This window comes from Macaca mulatta, chromosome 3 (assembly GCF_049350105.2).
Source record: "Macaca mulatta isolate MMU2019108-1 chromosome 3, T2T-MMU8v2.0, whole genome shotgun sequence".
Classification (NCBI taxonomy): domain Eukaryota; kingdom Metazoa; phylum Chordata; class Mammalia; order Primates; family Cercopithecidae; genus Macaca; species Macaca mulatta.
The window spans coordinates 115,796,411-115,818,344 of record NC_133408.1 but is presented as its reverse complement, the minus strand read 5'-3'; the positions used below and the strand labels follow the sequence as shown (position 1 = coordinate 115,818,344).

General features: G+C 39.0%; 1 protein-coding gene across 1 annotated transcript in view; it reads left to right on the top strand.

The window, feature by feature from the left end:
• The window catches only part of C3H7orf78 (chromosome 3 C7orf78 homolog), a 77,593-nt gene extending 55,932 nt beyond the window's left edge, over positions 1-21,661 (top strand). Inside the window, exons 3-7 of the mRNA XM_077998052.1 lie at positions 4,959-5,414; positions 7,720-7,804; positions 9,002-9,144; positions 11,358-11,437; positions 21,291-21,661. Of these exons, the coding sequence (XP_077854178.1) occupies positions 4,989-5,414; positions 7,720-7,804; positions 9,002-9,144; positions 11,358-11,437; positions 21,291-21,294 (738 nt within the window). The 5' untranslated portion in view covers positions 4,959-4,988 and the 3' untranslated portion in view covers positions 21,295-21,661. The remainder of the gene's footprint in view (positions 1-4,958; positions 5,415-7,719; positions 7,805-9,001; positions 9,145-11,357; positions 11,438-21,290) is intronic.
• The last annotated feature ends 273 nt before the right edge of the window (positions 21,662-21,934 follow it).

Genomic DNA, 21,934 nt, shown 5'->3' with positions numbered 1-21,934 from the left:
GGAGCCTTTTGGCTTTGATTCTGAATGTGTGCAGTAGTGTAGTCTCTATATGATTTATTTGCCTATAAACAACGTTAGTGGTATCTGTGATTTCCTCAGTGACTTAGGGTCATTAGTGGAGGCTGTGGTGGAGATTTTCTGGGAAAAGGAATTGCAGGTAGGTCAGTCTTCAGGCCCAAGTGGTTGCAGCAGTAGGCTGAGTATACCTGTCCTTTAGCCCCCTGGGTGGTATATGCTGGCACTAGTGTTAGTTGTCCACTTGGGCCAATTATCAGGCCTCCACGTGTCTTGCCCAGATGCTGGTAATGGCAGTCATGAGCCAGGTGGGTAGACTGGTTTTCAGACCCCAGTGCAGAAAGCATGGTGTGGGCCATGGCAGTAGCAGTGGTAAGATGACCATCTTATTCCTGAGCAGTGCACACTGGTGTTGGCAGTGGCTGTGATAGGCTGGGCAGACTCCTCACCAAGCTCCTAGATGGCACATGTGAGTGTGTGTTTGTGGTGTTGGCAGCAATGTGAGTGGACCCATCTTCAGGTTCCTAGAGAGAGTGAATAGATGGTATAGGTGGTGGAATGGATAGAATAATCACCAAGCCCTTGGGTGGTGTGCTCAGGCTTGGAGGTGTGGTGCCAATTTGGGAGTGTCTGTCCTCAGGCCCCTGATGGTGTGCAGGGGTATAGGCTGTAGTAGGCAGGTTGAGACAGTCCATGATGGTAGGTGTGGATACCTGACCTTAGGGCTTGTGCTAGGAAGCATAGTGGCCCTGTTGTTTGTATGAGTAGGTTGCTATCAGCAGTCTCCTACAAGCAGCTCTCAGGCTCTGGGAAGTGAACATTTAATCTCTGGCAGCAGCAGTGACTGCAGTGGTGAGTGTGAGGAGCCTGATTTGAGGATGTGCACTAGAGTACAGAACCTATGCTGCTAGTATGGGCAGGACTGGCACAGGGAGTCTCCAGTTCTGGGTTGCACTTGTTTCAGCTCCCTGCTGTAGGAGTGGCTTCAGCATTGTGCAGAGAGTGGAGATGAGGATCCCACCCTCTATTGGTGACCAGAGCACTTGACCATACTGTCAGGGGGGCAGGGTCATCACCCACAGCCCAGACATGCAGCTGTCAGACTGATTTGCTCTTGGGGCAGCAGCAGCAACAGCACCAGCAGCAACAGCACCAGCAGAAGTGAGAAAGAATCCCACCCTCTGTGAGCGAGCTTTAACACAGGCCACACTGCCAGTGGGGGCATGGTTACAACTCACAGCCCCAGACAAGCAGCCCTCTCTTGCCCATCCAGCCCCTGGTGGCAGCAAGAGCAACTGCAGCTGCAGTGAAATGCAGAGGAGGAAAGAGATCCCATTCTCTCTATATAAGTCCAAGCACAGAGGCCACTCTGCCAGCAGGGGCGTGGTCACTCCTTCCAGCTCCAGTCCGACAGCTCTCAGACCTGCTTGTCTTGGCTCCCAGTGGCAAAAACTGCTATGGCACTGTGCACGTGTAGAAGAAAGATCCCACTCTCACTGTGAACCCAAGTACAATATGTGACACAGTTAGAGGTGGAGTCACTTATCAAAGCCCCAGACAGAAAGCTCTCCAGCTCTGGAAAGCATGTAATTTGGCTTCCTTTGTGCCCAGTGGCCACCTCCTTGGTACGCTGTATCATTTTTTTTTTCCAGGGAGTAGTACTCTGTTGGACTAAAGTACTGGGGACCCCAAGCGTCTTTGAGCTCAGCCAGTGCTGCGCCTCTGTAGCCCTCTGGGTGGACACCAGGGGATATAAACAGAGGTTCCCAGGATGTGGCAATATGAGAGCTGTGGTTCCCAGAGCAGGATGCAGAATGGTGTTGGTTAGGCTCTCACAATGGTACCATGCTGTAGTCACTCAGATCTCAGGAGTGTGTGTGACCCAGTGCATTTTCTGTCTGGTACAATGCCCTCATTGGGTCTCCAGATCAACACCCACACTAGTCTTCGGGTTAGTGTGGGTAGAGGGGCTCTCCAATGGTTAGGATTGCGGCAGTCCACAGTGAGGATGTAAGCCAATGAGGGTCTCCCACTTACCCTTTCTCTTCAATAAGGAGCCCCTATGGGCTCCTAGCCAATCTCGGCCACTTGCTTTCTTCCCCTTCTGTATCTCAGATATTTCTCTGTTGAACTCCAGTGTTCTCTACTAGATGTTTTACCTGAAATGTGATAATCTATTTGGTTAAGTTTTGTTTCTTCTGTCTGGAGAAGGCAAGTGCCTGATGCCTCTAGTCAGCATCTTGAACCTGTCTCTACATTCAAGATATTTCTAATTTTTTGATGCAGATATTTATTGCTGTAAACTTCCTTCTTAGAACTTCTTTTGCTGTATCCCATAGGTTTTGGTGTGTGGTATTTCCATTTTCATTTGTTTCAAGAAATTTTAAAATTTTTTCTTTGACTCATTTGTTGTTCAAGAGCATGTTGCTTAATTTCCATGTATTTGTACAGTTTTCAAAGTTCTTTCTGTTATTGATTTCTAGTTTTATTCCACTGTAGTCAGAAAAGATACTTTATATGTTTTTAATCCTTTTTAAATTTGTTTAGACTTGCTTTGTGGCCTAACTTATGAATGCTTTGTGGCCTAACTATCTCTCCAGGATAGATTATCCTGGGGAGAGTTACATTTGTGAATGAGAATAACATATATTCTGTTAGTTACTGGGTGGAATGTTCTGTAAATGTCTGTTAAGTTTATTTGCTCTAGAATGCAGTTTAACTTTGATCCTTCTTCATTGATTTTGTCTAGAAGTTCTGTTTATTTCTAAAAGTGGAATTTTGAGGTCCCTTACTATTATTGTGTTGCTGTCTATCTCTCCCTTTAGATCAAATAATATTTGTTTTATATATTTGGGTGCTCCAGTGCTAGATGCATATATATTTGTTATTGTTATATCTTCTTCCTTAATATACTTCTTAATTATTATGTAATGGCCTTCTTTGTCTCTTTTATATTTTTTTATTTGAAGTCTATTTTATCTGAAATAAGTATAGTTACTTCTGCTTACTTTTGGTTTCCATTTGTATGGAACATCATTTTCCATCCCTTCATTGTCAGTCTGTGTGTGTCTTTACATATGAAGTGAGGTTCTTGTAGGCAGCAAATAATTGAGTCCTTTTTTAATCTGTTCAGTCAGTCTATATTTTTTAATTGGGGAAATTAACTTGTTTACACTGAAGGTTATTATTGACACTTGAAGACATACTCTCTGACTTTGTTCATTGTTTTCTGGTTGTTTCGTGTATCTTTTTTTTTCTTTCTTCCCTTCTCATTGTTTGTTTTGGTTGTTTTCTGTAGTGATAAACTTTGATTCCTTTCTCTTTTTCATTTGTGTATCTACTGTCATTTTTTTCCTTCTGATTAGTGTGGGGCTTATATTTTATTGAAATCTACCCATTACATGACCTTCTTTCATAAACTGTTTCTTCTCCTTTATTCCTCATTTTGGTTAATCAATTGCAATATATTTGAAACAAAGTCCAAGATATTAGATTTGCTAAGTAGCTCATAAGAACAACCTCCCTTTCTCATCTTTATGCTACATCTTTGTTGAGGTTTTCTATTATCTCTCACCTAAATTGTTGCTATGTTGGGCTTGGGGTTTTTTTGTTTTGTTTTGGTTTTTTTGGCTTAGCTTTCATTTTTTATTGTGAGGCCACCCTCCATACGCTACCACACTGATCTTTCTGAAATACAAATAACATGCTAACCATTTTCCTGTTTAAAATATTTTATTTATTCCCTTTCGCCTCTTGGATGAATTTAAAACTTCTTAGTGTGGCATAAAAGACTTTTAATACTATAACTCCAATTTTTCTAGTTTTCCCTATCATATCATTTTTCACTGTCTCCTCACCGAGAAGCTATGCTCCTTTTACATGCTTCTTGCTTTTCTCTCAATATGGCATAGCCCATTATAAAATAAAAATATTTATATTAGTATCTGGAAAATAATCCATCATTGCAAAATACTACAAATTTTTGAAAATGGACATTTTCAACTTATCTGAAGAGTAGTTTCCTTTCATTCTTAGTAGTTTCCCTTCATTTACAACTTTAGTATATTGAAAATTAACATTTAGAATTTTGATGATCCTCTATTTTGATGTTATTGTGAAACAACACAAAGTTCTAGCAAAAGACAAGGAAATTCATCCTCATCTCAGGTCCTTATTTCCCAGGAACCAGCATTGTTGTACTATTTCTACTTCACCAAATATATTCTAATTGGTAATTAGCCTTTCCAAGGAGATTTTGAATTCATTGAATCATCCAGTAACATATTGATAATGTCATTAAATCTGAGAAGTGTAATGATGATTTCCATGTCGCTAGTTAGCTGGTCAGCAAAAAAACAAATCCACGATTCTCATCTATAAGTTTCAATAGCAGTAATTACAACGTACTCATGATGGTTTAGGCAGCCATAGATACCCTAGAAATAGGTAATGACAAATTTCACATACTTTCTATTTCTCAGTGAAATGTTATTGCCTTCCTTTACCACCTGGAATGTTTCTATTTACCTTTCAAGATCGGTCCAAATAAAGCTTTTGACATCAAGTCTATTTTCTTGATAAAGCTAGCTGATCAATCTCCTTGCTTCTCATAAAACTTGCAATATCTATCCTATTACACAGGTTCTATTTTTGGATTTTATGTTTGTCTTTTAAGTAGCATCTCAGTTACTTAAGGACATGGATTTTATGTCAACCATTTAAAAAATGACCAGCCCTTAGTACAGCGACTGCTGGGACAAAGGTGCTGAATAAATATTTGCAGCAATGATACTTTTTTCCTTCTCCTCCATACACATTCCCTGTCATTTCTGAGCTTTTTCCTGCTTCATAAATTTTTCAAAAATTAACTTGGCCTGGAGAGAAAATGTTGAGTACACCATTGCTATAGTGACAAGCTTCACCTATTTCCATGTGTGTTGCAGATTCCTCCATGTGAAAACACCCTCCACATAATGTACCATGAGTCTCAGAGAGGCACGAGAGATACGGATATTGCAAAGAGGCTGCAATATCCTTCACATCAGGATCTCAACTCCAAATGGAAAAAAAGTGTTCTGCAACCTCCACAATGTAAAATGAAAGTTAATGTATGGGAAATAAAGCCTCCTGATTTTAGCTACAAACTGTATACATCTTTGAGAATTCCAGAAAGACCATCAAAACCCATTAAGGAAGAAAAAAGGAGGAAAAAAATCAGTTTTCCAGAAACAATGCTTCACTTGCCCAGCATAAGGAATCATCCTAAGGAGGCCATAGCTCCTAAATTTGTAACTACATTTCCACGTTTGGATTCACAAAAAGCAAAGTTAATGTTTGTGAAGAGTGGACAGTATCCGAGGGGTGTATATGTCAATCCCAAACCACATGACTTTCGACAGGTACAAAAGAGCATTTGAATAAAAACAATTTAAGATAGATAAGAGGAACTATGTATTATTTTTTATTCATTTCTTAATGAGAAAAACTATTACATATAGGAAAAAGGTATGTGTATATAATGTGTATAATGCTGCCTTTTTTCCCTCACAGAACAATACAATTCACATTTAGCAATAAATGATAGAAGACAGAGGTAAGAACCTGGTTGATTCTGATGAGGTTTAATCTGCCAGGTCAAGTGGCCAACTCTGAGATGGGCTTTCTTAGGTTTCAGGAGAACACGTTGGGTTTAGATATGATTGGAGAACAGATGTCAGTTGCCAGAAGTTTATAACCTAGTAATAATAAAATAAATTTATGGAATAAATTGATGAATGAATGAAAATAGTTAAAAAGGGATATTCTATTATTTTGATGAATTCTTTGGATGATTAATAATTTAAATAATATATGGACAATAATTAGATTTATAATTTAAAAGGGTGATGAAGAATATGGAGATGCAAATAAGGTCAAATATTTATGCAAAACATAATTCCATTAAAATGTGAATATTCTATTCTTAGGTCTATAATTTAGCACATAAACATGATTTGCTAGGCAAAGAGATAAACAGTAGTACAGGATTTAGAAATAGTGAGATAAAAGAATAAGTGTATTCCAGTGAGAAAATACAGAATAGTAGTTAAGAGCATGGCTTCTAAGATCAGAGTATCCCTGTTCTTTTACTTTCTAATAACTTTAGACAAGATACTAAGCCTTTTTCATTATTTATAATGGTGTGTTAATAATGCTACATATTTTTTATGGTTATTTTACTTAATGAACGAAACAATATATGCAAAGCACAACGGAATCTGAAATGCTGAGGCATTCGATGAATGTTAACTCTATGAGCTATTAGGATAAAATTTGGAAAATCCAGGGAGCCATAGTCAATAACTCCCTTTACTTATTCAGAGCATCTACATATTTCCATTCATAGTAAATAACATATGTTACCTTTTGGAGATGAGGGAGGTCATTTAAATATTAAATGTTACTGGTTTATATAAATATTTTACTAGGCCAGGAGCAGTGGCTCACACCTGTCATCCCAGCACTTTTGGCAGGCCACAGTGTGAGGATCATGAGGTCAGGAGTTCGAGACCAGCCTAACCAACATGGTGAAACCCCATCTCTACAAAAAATGCAAAAATTAGCCAGATGTGGTGGCATGTGCCTGTAATCCCAGTGACTCGGGAGGCTGAGGCAGGAGAATCGCTTGAACTCGGGAGGCAAAGGTTGCAGTGAGCCAAGATCTTACCTCTGCACTCCAGCTTGGGCGACAGAGTGAGACTCCATCTCAAAAAATAATAATAGTAAAATAAATAAATAAATATTTTACTAACAACAGACTTAAAAACTTGAGTAAATGAAATTCAAGGAATAAGGAACATTTTTATTTTAGCTGAATTAACTTGCTTCTATAAACGAGTGGATTGGAGGCAGAGTGTTACAAATTGTGTAACCACCAGATGTCAGTATTGTTACAAAGTAAACCTCAATGAAGACTTTTTGAAATGAACTTGTTCTCATGTTGTATTCAATTAAAGCGTGAAAAATCTTGTATTAGATAATCTCCCTCTTTGGAACTTTTAATATTGTTCTATATACTTGTGGCAGGTAACTCATTAAGAAGATAACCTGTTTAACATCTGCTGCTTGGTACCCTCACTGTTTCGTGCCACGTTTACTTAGCTTTTGAGTAGAGACCTTTGTGATGTTTTATTTGATCAGTTCTTGGAGCAAACAAATTCTATTTCAGTTCAAATTGGTTCACTTAAACCACTAAAATATCTACTTTGTTTATAGCTTATAAAAAAACAATAGTAACTCTACTCCAGGCTTGACAAATTATTTAGCTTTGTTCAATGTTTTTGCTATGTTTCTGAAATAAGTTCAGCTCCAGAAAAATAATATGTAATTCTATGTGTCATAAATTATGATCAAGTTTAAGATTAGGTTGCCAAATTTTGAACAGACTCCCTTAATTCCACACTGCTTAAGATACTAATTCTGATCTCTTCACAAAAGGGTAATTGAAGTACTCCTCTCCACCACAAAAATGAATTGTTTATACACTAAATCTTAGATTATTTTTTCAAATTTTCATAAACAAGTTTTAAATGCTACATTTGAATGCCACAACAAAATTGTCAAAATTACATTTTGCCAAGGAAATATTTAATATTCGGAAAAATCAAATTCCAACAAGAAACAATATGTATTAGTAATATTGCAATCTTTTATTTACATATCTAGTACCAACCTGGTTTACCAAACTTTGAGACGACTTATGAAAAGGACCCCTTTGGATTAAAGTTTAAATCACAACCCTTAAGTACAGGTAAGCTGTTAAGATGTTATGTTTATTGAAAAAAAAAAAAAAACCTCTCTGCATTATATATTAGTAGTAGTACATGCATAGGCTTAAAACTAAATAGGTGGATATTATTATCACCTTTAATAATGTGGTAAATTTTTTAAATGCCCTTTTAATTATTTGCAACAATACATTTACTTTTCTACCACGACTGTTAATATATTATTAAAGATTATATTTGTAAGTCAATGTGTCATGTATAGAGAACAAATAGAGTGTAATGCTTAAGAGAATAAACTCTGGAGCCCAGCTGTGCAACTTTGAATCTTGGCTTCACTGCCCCAAATAACCTAAACTGTCTGTCTATTGGTGTTCTCATCTGGAAATGCAGATGATAACAACGGAATCTACATCACAGAATTACTGTGAGCATTAAATCTGCTAAAAGCACTTAGTAACGTATTAAAAAGCACATGGAAATAACATATACACATGCATGCTATAATTACTGTTATGGTGCCATTTGTTAAGTGTTAATTCAGAGTTAATTTGTATTATTTTACATTTCTTATTTGGATTAGGATGGATCACATCTGAATGCTATATTTACATATTATAATTATATATAAATTAAAACAAACAATAAGATGTTAACGGTGATTGTCTCTGGATAGTGAGATCACGGTTACATTTTATTTCCTCTTTTTCAAAATAAGGAGCAAATAATTTTATACCTGTAAAACAAGATAATTTATTTACAAATATTGTCCACATTTTACCATGTGTTATACTTACAAAAGTGTCATCTAGCTGTGTAATTAAAACGGAACATGTCAACTTTCCTAGTATATGCTATGTGTAACTCACTTTGGTAGAAAAAACCAAAGATACTTTATAAGACCCAGCCCCTGACCTCAAAAATACTTTAAGTAAAACATAAGATAGAATGCAAAATATACCATCCAATAGGAGATACTTTAGAAAGACGGGTCCAGAGAAATAAAACTTGGGATTGGAATTGGAGTTTGAAGAAAGACAAATTTAACTCCAGCGGGACTGGCAGAAAGAACAAGAAAAGTTTTGTTTAGATTTTCCTCTATAATTATCCAGCGACTTACCACTCCTGGGTCCTGATCTCCAAAACTGATACGATATCTGAGAAACATCATGAACAAAGACACGTCTTGTTGCTAAGCCTCTCATTTGTCTTCGTATCTCTAGTATATGGGTACCAATTACCAAAAGATGATAAACAGAAGAATACTACAAAAAGATTTATCACCCACAAGCATCGTGAATGCACCTGGGATTCAAAACTAATTTTGACAAGAGCCCCATGGCCTGTTAGATCTGCTTCATATACAGTGAGTTTGACTTTCTCTATAGCTGTTGGAAAATGTCTCCAGCACTGTTGTCGACAATTGCTTTAGTGCAGGAGTTTTTTATTTGTTGTAGTATAAAATATATTTCTGTCTTTAAAAATAAAGCATATAGCCGATGCTTTTTTTTGAAATACAAATAGTGGATTATCTAGAATTTTGGATTTTCTTTTCTTTTCTTTCTAGATCCTGATAAAAGAATAAGTGTATTCTAGTGGGAAAATACAGAATATTAGTTAAGAGCATGGCTTCTGAGATCAGAGTATTCCTGTTCTTTTACTTTCTAATAACTTCAGACAAGATACTAAGTCTTTTTTCATTATTTATAATGTGGGTTATAATTTATAATTATAATAAATTATTATAAAAGCTAAAAGCACTTAGTAATGTATTAAAAAGCACATGGAAATAACATACACACATGCATGCTATAATTACTGTTATGGTACCATTTGTTAAGTGTTAATTCAGAGTTAATTTGTATTATTTTACATTTCTTATTTGGATTAGGAAGGATCACATCTGAATGCTATATTATAAATTAGCATTTCTAATAATGCTACATACTTTCTATGGTTATTTTAAGTAATAGCTATAGTAGAATAAGGTGTTGATGAAAGAGGCCAAACTCTGTAAAATATGTGAAGAGGTTTAGTCTGAGCCAAATTGATGACCATGACCTGTAACAAAGTCTCAGGAGGTTCTGAGAACATGTGGCCCGAGGTGGTTAGTTTACAGCTTGACTTTGTACATTTTAGGGAGACAGAAGTTACAGGCAAAGACATAAATCAATACATGTAAGGTATACATTTGTTTGGCCTGGAAATGAAGGACATCTCAAAGCTTGGAGGCTTCCAGGTCATAAGTAGATTTGATGCAGGGCGGGTAAGCCCCAAAACTGGGGCATAGCCGGGAACATTCTTGGCTTCACCCAAGAAAGAATTCAAGGGTGGGCCTGTGGTGTTAGATGGCATCTTCTACTGAGTACAGCAGCAGCAGAGGTACTGCTCCTTGTGAAGCAGGACTCCCCACAGGCAGCGCGCTCCGCGCAGCAGCTCAGGGGCAGTTCTGCTGTCATATTTACACCCACTTTTAATTACACGCAAATTAAGGGGTGGGTTATCCAGAAATTCCTAGAAAAGAAGTGTTTCCTTCCAGATATTGCCACAGCAATGGTATACTGTCATGACACTGGTGGGGCTGTCTCATGGAGAAATGCTTTCAATGCCTCTTCCCTATTTCAACCAGTCTTCCATCTGGTCTGGAGTTGAGTCCCGCCTCCTACCTCAGATTCAAAGATTCCCCAATTGGCAATTGGCTGAAAGAGTTAAGCTGTGTCTGTTAAGTCAGCTCGAGTTAAGGTAAAGAGTAGGGGTTGTGGAAGTCAAGGTTCTTGTCATGTAATCGAAGACTCCAGGTAGCGGGCTTCAGAGACAATAGATGTGAAGGTCTCTTCTCAGACCTTAAAAGATATGAGACTGTCTGCAAAAGAGAGACAGCTTTGCAGGGCCATTTTGAAAGATGCCAAAAAAGTGTATTTTGGGGGTAAAATACTTTTATTTCCTCCAGGGCCTGCTATCTGTCATGTGATGCTACACTAGAGTCAGGTTGAAATTGGTATCTTATTGCTGCAAAGAGCTGTTTGTTTTGTTAGTTAGTCTTGAGATCTGTTTTAATGTTAATGCTGGTGAGTGCCTGAGTTCCAAAGGGAGGAGGGTATAATGAGCCATGTCCCACCTTCTCACCTTCTCTTCCCATCAGGGTCTGAACTTCTTTTTCAGGTTTCTTTGTGTCCCCTCATTCATGAAGGGGGTCCATTCATTTGATTAGGGGGCCTTAGAATTTTATTTTTGTTTTACAAAGGCTTAAATATTGTAAGAAATGTTTCCCAAATTTCCTCTTATCTCATTGGAAATCATGAGAAGTTTAGAGAATGACACTCACGTGAGAAGGCCTGAAAAGACAGCTCTGTGATACACTCATAGAAAAAAATGTTGAGAGCACATACTTTTATCCTGGCTGAAATTCTGCCCTAGTCACATAAGGATGCTTCCCTTTATGTCTAAGCAGAACGAGATGTGAATCTGGAATACAGATACACTTTTAAAGCAAAGATTATTAAATAGCAAATTTTAACAAGTAATTAAAGTTAATACATGTCTGCTTTTACTAACTTCCTTTGTACCACTTTCCTTCAGAGACATAGAAGGCAACGTGATGCGTACAGTGCATTTATGGATCGTGTGGAAGAAAAGTTTACAAAGATATGCAAGAGCAGGTGGGCAAAAAAATTAGGATTTGTTGTTAAATACTTACATTAACTCTTTAACATTACTATTCAATTTCTGTTTTAAATAAAACATATTTTATCATATAAGTGCTCTACCGTCATAGGAACTGTAGGTGAAATAGTTGCATGGTGCTTAACTGTTTTAAGTGGAGCCTGAAAAATTCCTGTCCCATTAACTATATTTAAGAATTTCATTGCAACCTATTTCCTAGGTGCATAATCACCTCTCACAGCTCTCTTTATTCACATGTCAATGTCATCTCTGAGAAGTGGGGAGGAGGACAGATTAATGTAACAGAGTTTGGGCTTTGAGTTTGATGAAATAAGTTCAAATTAAGAGTAATCCACCTATAATTTGTGATCTTGGATGATTTGCTTAAATTTTCTGATCCTATTTTCTCAGGTTTTTGGAGAATTAAGATGACATATATAAACTGCTGGCACAGTTCCTCATATCTTCTTGATTCAATTATTACTATTATTAATGATAATATAGAGATATGGCCTTGCATGACCATGGAAAAGTAACATATTACCTGTGGCTTAGTTTTCTCATCTGTAGAATGACAGTAATAATAGTACCAACTTTGCAGAGTTACTATTGAAATGGCTGCATTGTCTGGGGAATTACCCATGGTTCATTGCCTGGCATTGAGAAAGAATTCAGGACACAGACACATGTGGGTGGGTTAAGGAGCAGAAAGATTAATAGAAGAAAGGAGAAAGGAGAGCAGCTCCTTTCCAGAGATAGAGAAACGTTGGAAAAAGGGGAAGGCAGGCCTACTGCAGCAGATTTTATAGGCAGGTTGGAGGAGGCAGTGTCTGTTTTAAATAGAGCCCACAGATTGATTCGATCAGATATGACATTTACATAGCCTAAGGGAAGGCTGGCCACTCCACCTTAATCTTATTATGCAAATGGACTCTCCACTTGACCAGTGGCCATCTTGTCTGCTCCTTACTGTACGGGTGGCTGGCAAAGGAAGGGATGATGGAGCCACCATTTTGAACATGCCTGGTCCCAGGTAGTTATTTCCTATGGAATTCACCTGTGGAAGCTTCTAGCTTGCTTGTCTGTGTCTGCAGCTCAATTTTACAGGCTGCTTTTTGTTAGGAAATGATTTGGGGCTGCTTTTCATTAAAAAGAAAAACCTGGCCAGGCATGGTGGCTCATGCCTGTAATTCCAACACTTTGGGAGGCCAAGGTGGGTAAATCACGAGGTCAGGAGTTTGAGAACAGCCTGACCAACATGGTGAAACCCTGTCTCTACTAAAAATACAAAAAATTAGCTGGTTGTAGTGTTGGACGCCTGTAATGCCAGCTACTCAGGTGGCTGAGGCAGGAGAATCGCTTGAACCTGGGAGGCAGAGGTTGCAGTGAGCCGAGATTGCACCACTACACTCCAACCCGGGTGACAGAGTGAGACTCTGTCTCAAAAAATAGAAGAACCTTACCAAAGCCTCCCATACCCTATCTGCCTAAGTAATTTTTTCTTAACTCCTGTATCACTATGAATAATCGAAGTTTGTATTTGTGAAGCAATTGGAACATAGCACATGACACTTAGTAATTGCTATCTAAGTATTTTATGAATAACAATTCAAAAGTATGTATTTTTTGTGTACAAAATAACACATATATAATGCCTAGGGACTAATGAAGTCAAGAGCTTTCTGAAAGATGAGAGAGGCTACTCAGTAAGATTAATTTTCAGATTTTTATGAGGGAGTACACAGAGTGAACAGTCAGCAGACAGCTATCTTTAGGAGGACCACATGACAGATGAATATAAAAAGAGTAGATATGTGACCAGAAAGCTGTCGCCAAATGGACAAGAATTTGTTTTAAGTGGTGGGTACAGAGTCATCCTACTAATGATTTAGGATGTAGATTTATCCTTTCAAAGTTTACAAAATGGTTACTTTAAATTGCAAACATCCTGCTGTACATATATAAAATTCTTGTTTCCTGTAGCATAGTGGGAGCTTCTCCTCTATAATTGATGTGCTGGAGCTTGGTAACTGGTGGCTCAACATAAAAGAAAATGACATGGTAGTCCATCACCAAAAGTTTCTTTTGTTGTTGCTTTATTGTTTGTTTGTTTGTTTTTGAGATGGAGTCTCACTCTGTCACTCAGGCTGGAGTGCCGTGGTGTGATCTCGGCTTACAGCAACCTCCACCTCCCAGGTTCAAATGAATCTCCTGCCTCAGCCTCCCAAGTAGTTGGGATTACAGGTTCCCATCACCACATCTGCCTAATTTTTTATTTTTAGTAGAGATGGGGTTTCGCCATGTTGGCCAGGCTGAACTCAGGTGATCAACCTGCCTCGGCCTCCAAAAGTGCTGGGATTACAGGCGTGAGCCACAGCACCCAGCCACCAAAAGTTTCTTTTCTTTTTTTTTTCTTTGAAATGGAGTCTCATTCTGTTGCCCAGGCTGGAGTGCAGTGGCTCGATCTCAGTTCACTGCAAGCTTCACCTCCCCGGTTCACGCCATTCTCCTGCCTCAGCCTCCCGAGTAGCTGGGATTACAGGTGCCTGCCACCACGCCTGGCTAAATTTTTGTGTTTTTAGTAGAGATGAGGTTTCACTGTGTTAGCCAGGGTGGTCTCGATATCCTGACCTCGTGATCCACCTGACTTGGCCCCCACAAAGTGCTGGGATTACAGGTGTGAGCCACCGCGCTGGGCCCACAGCCACCAAAAGTTTCTTAAAGTGGTTACAGAAAATCATATATCATTACTGCTGCCTGTAACACTGTGAATTCATGGCCTCTAGCCTCAGTCAGAACTTCAACTTTCCTAGGTGTCACTGGGAAGCATACTTCAAAAGCAAATCTACCTCAGTATTTCACAGGCTTCTCAAAATAGAAATGTTTTCTTCTGAAGTTGTAGTTCCTCTTATTTTTTCATTTTTAAAAAATATTTGATATATTTAGCAAACAGATCCCTGTGAAGGTTCAAATAAAATGGCTTTATTTTTCTCAAATCATGAATTTTAAATATGCTGTGTTGGATCTCCCTCCCCTCAGCTTGAGAACAACTTTGGCAGAGTCTATAGATTTTCAATACTTCATTTGTACTAGCCCTGTCATTTCTGTAATTTAAACTCACATTCAGCCATGAAAAAGCTATGTAAGTCAATTTAAAATTTTTCTGTAATTTAAGATTATGTTCAGCCATGAAAAATTCAGGATAAGAAATATATATAACTTGTATTTCACATCGTGCATAAAGAAAAAAATTCATGTGGATTACAGACCTAAATGTGAAAGGAAAATAATAACATTTCTGCAATACATTTGGAGAATTAAATGATATATTTAAAAGAACCATAAAAGCACTTTTAAAGAAAAAAAGTATTGAATGTTCTACTTGAACATTAAAACTACAAACTTCCATCAAAATACATCATTAGGAGAGTAAATAGGCAGATAGAGAGCTTAGAGAAAATATGTGCTACTCATATAAGCAAGAAAATGGTTTATATTAATAATATATAAAGAACTCATGCAAATAAATAAGAAATAAGCATGTAATTCAATGGAAAATAACAGGAGGCTGGGCATGGTGGTTCACTCCTGTAATTCCAACACTGGTAGGCCAAAGTGGGAGGAACTCTTGAGCCCAGGAGTCTGAGACCACCATGGACAACATTAGGAAATCCTGTCTCTACAAAACGTTTAAAAAATTAGCCAGATGTGGTGGTACACACCTGTGGTCCCGGCTACATGAGAGGCTGAGGCAGGAGATTTACTTGAGCCCAGAAGGTTGAGGCTGCACTGTTCCCTCCACTGCGTTCAAGCCTGGGTGACAGAGCAAGACCCTGTCTCAAAGAAAAGGAGGGAGAGAGGAAGGAAGGAAGAAAGGAAGGAAGGAAGGAAGGAAGGAAGGAAGGAAGGAAGGAAGGAAGGCAGGAAGGAAGGAAGGAAGGAAAGAAGGAAGGAAGGAAGGAAACAGACTTCATACAAGAAAATCTCTAAATGACAAAACATGAAAATGTGTTCATCTTCATGAGTAGTCAAGGAAACATGCAGTAAGATGCACAATGGACTACTATTGCACACCCACCGAAATAGCTAAAATAAAAAGATAAACAACAGGAAGCATAGGTGTATTCATCCATTTTCACGCTGCTGATTAAGACATAACCAAGACTGAGCAATTTATGAAAGAAAGAGGTTTATTGTACTTACAGTTCCACATGGCTAGGGAGACCTCACAATCATGGTGGAAGGCAAGGAGGAGCAAGCCACATCTTATGTGGATGGCAGGAGACAAAAAGAGGGCTTGTGCAGGGAAACTCTTGTGTTTAAAAACCATCAGATCTCATGAGACCCATTCACTATCACAAGAACAGCATGGGAAAGACCCATCCCCATGATTCAATTAGCTCCCACTGGGTCCTTCCCACAACATGTGGGAATTCAGGATAAGATTTGGGTGGAGACACAGCCAAACCATATCATTCCACCTCTGGCACCTCCCAAATCTCATGTCCTCACATTTCAAAACCAATCATGCCTTCCCAACAGTCCCCCAAAGTTTTAACTCATTTCAGCATTAACTCAAAAGTCTACAGTCCAACATCTCATCTGAAACAAAGCAAGTCCCTTCTGCTTATAAGGCTGTAAAATCAACAGCAAGTTAGTTACTTCCTAGATACAATGGGGGTACAGGCATTGGGTAAATACAGCAATTCCAAATGGGAGAAATTGGCCAAAACAAAAGGGATACATGCCCCATGCAAGTCTGAAATCCAGCACAGCAGTCAAACCTTGAAGCTCCAAGTGATCTCCTTTGACTCCATGTTTCACATCCAGGTCACACTGACACAAGAGATGAGTTCCCATGGACTTGGGCAGTTCCACCCCCGTGGCTTTGCAGGATACAGCCTCCTTCCCAGCTGCCTTCATGGGCTGGTGTTAAGTGTCTGTGGCTTTTCCAGGCACACAGTGCAAGCTGTCAGTGGATCTACCATTCTGGGGTCTGTAGGACAGTGGCCCTCTTTTCAGAGCTCCAATAGTTGGTGCCCCAGTGGGGACTTTGTGTGGGGGCTCTGACAGCACATTACCCTTCTGCACTGCCTTAGCAGAGGTTCTCCATGAGGACCCCATCCCTACAGCAAACTTCTGCTTGGGCATCCAGATGTTTCCCTACATCTTCTGAAATCTAGTCGGAGGTTCCCAAACCTCAGTTCTTGACTTCTGTGCACTTACAGGCTTAACACCATGTGGAAGCTGCCAAGGCTTGAGGCTTGCACACTCTGAAGTCATGGCCCGGGCTCTATGTTGGCCCTTTCCAGCCATGGCTGGAGCAGCTGGGACATAAGGCACCAAGTCCCTAGGCTGCACACAGCATGGTGACCCTGGGCCTGGCCCACAAAACCATTTCTTCCTCCTAGGCCTCTGGGCCTGTGATGGGAAGGGCTGCCACAAAGGTCTCAGAGACATTTCCCTCATTGTCTTGGGGCTTAACATTCAGTTCATCACTACTTATGCAGATTTCTGCAGCCAGGTTGAATTTCTCCTCAGAAAATGGGTTTTTCTTTTCTATCGCATTGTCAGGCTGCAAATTTTCTGAACTTTTATGCTTTGCTTCCCTTATAAAACTGAATGTCCTTAACAGCACCCAAGTCACGTCTTAAATGCTTAGCTGCTTAGAAATTTCTTCTGCCAGATGCCCTAAATTATCGCTCTCAAGTTCAAAGTTCCACAAATCTCTAGGCCAGGGGCAAAATGCTGCCAGTCTCTTGGCTAAAACATGACAAGAGTCACCTTTATTCCACTTCTCAACAAGTTCCTCATCTCCATCTGAGACCACCTCAGCCAGGACTTTATTGTTCGTATTGCTATCAGCACTTTGGTCAAAGCCATTCAACAAGTCTCTAGGAATTTCCAAGCTTTTGCACATTTTACTGTCTTCTGAGCCCTCCAAACTGTTCCAACCCCTGCCTGTTAGCCAGTTCCAAAGTCACTTCCACATTTTCAGGTATCTGTTCAGCAACACCCCAGTCTACTGGTACCAGTTTACTGTATTAGTTCGTTTTCACACTGCTGATAAAGACATACCCAAGACTGAGCTATTTACAAAAGAAACAGGTTTATTGGACTTACAGTTCCACATGACAGGAGAGGCTTCACAATCATGGCAGAAGGTGAAAGGCACATCTCACATGCCAGCAGACAAGAGAACAGAGCTTGTGCAGGCAAACTCCCATTTTTAAAGCCATCAGACCTCGTGAGACTCATTCACTATTACAAGAACAGCACAGGAAAAACCTGCCCCCATAATTCAATACCCCCCCCACTGGGTTTCTCCAATGGCACATGGGAATTGTGGGAGTTACAATTCAAGATGAGATTTGGGTGGGGATACAGCCAAACCATATCAATAGGCAAAGGTGTAGAGCAATTAGAACTCCTATACACTGCTTGAGGGGGAAGAATTGGGACAAGTACTTTGGAAAAATATTTTGCAATATATTCTAAAGTTGAACGTATACATACATATAACCTATGACACAAAATTCCATTATAAATGCTGTATACTTAGCTGATATATACGATATATTTGTATGCACTAAAAGATATATATAGGAATGCTTATAGCAGAATTACTTGTGATAACCTTTACATTAGAGACAAGCCCAATGCCAATAAATAATAGAATGGATACATCAAGTGTGGTGTATTTATACAATAGATTATACAGCAAAGAAAATGAACAAAATGTTGCTATATACAAGTAATGGGGATGAGTTTCACAAACACACCTAGGAGTTTTTTAAAAGCCAGATGCTATATATATGTACAACATATATATACACACACATATCTGTACATACTGTATTATTATTCCATTTGTATAAAGGAAAACTCTTGTCTATGTGTAAGAAATCAGGATGTTGACTTCCTTTGGTTTGAAGGGAAGGAGTACAATAACCTTCTGGGTCCTGGAAATGTAGTATTTTCTGACCTTGATGTTGGTTACATGGATGCATTCACTTTGTGATACTCCATAGAAATATTTATTTAATATCTATGCACTATTACATGTATATGTAAAACTTTAATAATTTTTTTAATTGGGAGATTCTTTGTAATTGTTTTAAATTTCAAAAAGAAGGAAAGAAAGCCTCATTCATTCTAAATTAACATTCTAATCTCACATCCAATTCAAAATTTCTTTGCTGTTTTCAACAAAAGCCTGCCCTGTAGCTCCGGGATCTGGGGAAGAGAATGTTGTCTCTTGTTTCTCTCTTTCTGCACCTGTCTCAATCACACTCCATTGCTTCTTGGTCTGCCTTTTATCTCCAAGGTGTTGGTGTCCAGAGGAGAAATGGAAGAAACAGGGGCAAAAAGCCCAGGTAACAGAGACTACTGTAATCAGCCATGACATCCTCTGTGTGGCTGATGTCCAAATAGTGACTGGCTTGTGGAGGACATTTTTGCACATTATTCTCTGTGCTAGACAGAGGCCTCATTTGGCACAGTCTCTGAGAACAACATCCAGTAACTTGCCCTAAGTCCCTGCCTCAGCCGACTACCTCTTATAGGTCTGATAAGAGGCACCTTATCATCGGTGGGATTACTCACAAGATGGCTGGAACTCATCAATTTCATTAAATCAGTGTGTTTACAGAACCCTCCATAGAGCTCACCAAATGGTGTGAGTACAGAAGACCCCCGTTTTCCTTTCCCCTTTCCCTCACATTGTGAGCCACCTATTTTTGCATCTCTAGATAAGAAGTAGACAGGATGCTTTATAATCAAATGCACATCCTTAAAACCTCTTGGGGACATAATATGAAACCACTCCTCTACCAGGAGCTCCCAAAACATCTTGTACTAAAGGGCTCCACAGGTGGTCGTTGCAGTTCTGTAACTCAGCAAGCGTTCATCCAGAACAAGCCTGCTGGTTTCCTTCACTCATATGCACCCTTAATCTTTATAAATGATAATTCTGAGCATTCACAAATTGGCTTTGCAGGGATTACCTTATTTTTTCCTTTCTCACAGAAATCAGAAATGGGTATTCCTCAGGGCTTTCCCCCAAGGGTAATGATGCCTCCTTTAAAAAGCAAAGCCTTCAGGGTTGGGCCCAGTGGCTCACACCTGTAATCCCATCAGTTTGGGAGGCCAAGGCAGGCAGATCACGAGATCAGTAGGTCAAGACCATCCTGGCTAACACAATGAAACCCCGTCTCTACTAAAAATACAAAAAATTAGCCAGGCATGGTGATGGGTGCCTGTAGTCCCAGCCACTCAGGAGGCTGAGGCAGGAGAATGGCGTGAACCCTGGAGGCGGAGCTTGCAGTGAGCCGAGATTTCACCACTGCACTCCAGCCTGGGCAACAGAGTGAGACTCTGTCTTAAAAAAGAAAAAAAAAAAAGCCTTCAGGTGTTTGATTGTTCAATTCCTTAATTTGTACTGAAGAGAGGGTGATAGTAGGTGGTCTGGCCTATTTACCTTTTAAAAAGCCCCATAGGGATAGAACTTCTAGCAGTTTCTTGATGGTGTTACCAAAACACCAGGGGTTTAGTCTAGGTCCTGCTGCTCACCACACAGAAAGGCAATCACTGAGACATGAGTATTGCCAAGGAAGAAGGCTTTAATCAGGTGCTGCAGTCAAGAAGATGGGAGCTCAGGCTCAAATCCATCTCTCTGACCAACTAAACCTATGGGTTTATATAACATTCTTCTATAGAAAGAAATGTAACAATATGTAAGAAAACAGAAACTAGGGAGGGGCAAGGATGCAATCATGATGAATGAGGGCTCCAGACTTCTCATTGTTAGGATGTCATGATCTGGTGAGTTTCAGTTCTTGGAAACCTTTTTAAGAGGCCTGAAGGTCCTTTCCTGAGGAAGGAACTCAGATAAAACAAATGTAAGCTTCAAGCTTTAAGACCAGAAAGGTCAATTTCTACGTGCATCAGAAAGAACAGTCTATGGGATTATTGGGTTGGTTTCAATGGAACATAGGAGTTTATATAAAGGAAAACTCTTATCCATGTATAAGAAATCAGGAAATTGACTTCCTTTGGTTTGAAGGAACCAACCTGTCTCCTAGTGTTAGCTTTGAGGCTTTTCCCCCATTTCAAGACAACAGGAAACACATCCCATTTCCACATCCTTTAAAAACTTGTAGTACTTCTCTAAAGGCGCTCCTACCTCCCCTCACCTAAGTGAGAAGCCTCATTGTAATGCTTCCCTGCACTATTCTACCCTACTGGTGCTAATACAGAAGGAAAAGTTGAATTGTGTAAGACAGGATGTATTTAGAAATCCTTAGTTTTTGCAGCATTTAATTGGCATTTATAAATCAAACTCAGTAATGTGCAATCATTTTCATAGGCATAACCTCACTCAATTGTCTTCAGACCATGCACTGTTTAGTCAGGTATTATTATTATTATTGGAGACAATTGTTATTGTTGTTATAATTTTATAAGCTTGGAAACTAAAGTCTTCACTGGGAACTTAATGTTAACATCACTTATTCAAGATGGCACTCCAAAACACCTTGTACTGTTGCCCTCAGTTGCATGTGGATGCTTTCTGATAAGTACGAAAAATACATTTGACTATTTGGCCAACAGAGTATAGTTCTACTTCCACATCATAGTTCTAGTCATGTTCCACCATTCTTTTTTGTTATCATGCCTTTATAAGCTTGGTTTTAGTTATTTCAATAGTGAATAAGAGGATTAAGCAAATGACATCTAGCATTTGCAGCCAAGTTTCTGATCTCAGGAGTGACCTATCAGGTAAGTCTCACCCTTTATAGAAGCTGATTCAGTGAATTCTGCTCACACATTTCTCTTTTGTTCATTTAGATAACTGATGGACCAAAACAGCATAGGGCTTCCTGAACTCTGTCCTGAATGTTCATCTCCCGTGCATTTCCCTGTGAGAACATGAATGAGTTCTGGCACCTTCCTGGATTCTGCGGAAATCTGCACTCTCTCAGAGGCTTGAGAAAGTGCTAAAACAACAAAGGAAAGTTGCATAATTTGAAATTCCCTTGTTACCACATGGATCAGAATCCAATCATCAGGCTTTTGATTTAGTCTGTGAAAGTTAGATCTTGCAACTATGAGTGGAAATGCTGATAATGTTGTGCTTTCTGTTAATGTCCAAAGTTAAAGAGATGCTGTAGTCTCAGGTAAAACTAATGTAAGACAAATAAACAACAATAATGCTTACTAATTTTGACTACCACGTTTCTCTAAGGCCAAAGATTGCAAATTTTATCTGTTTGTATCCTTCATAGAAATAAGAATTCTCTGGATATAGCATATATTCTACTAAAGGATGACTGTTACACTGTGTGGGAAAGTAATACTTAAAAATCAAATATTTTTACTTTAAAAAACACAGAACAAGGTAGCAACCACAGTTGAAGTCATTCAAATATAAATGGGGCACTTTCCCAGGAGATGTCATCCAAAGACAAAAAAAAAAAGGCAAGTTTAATTCA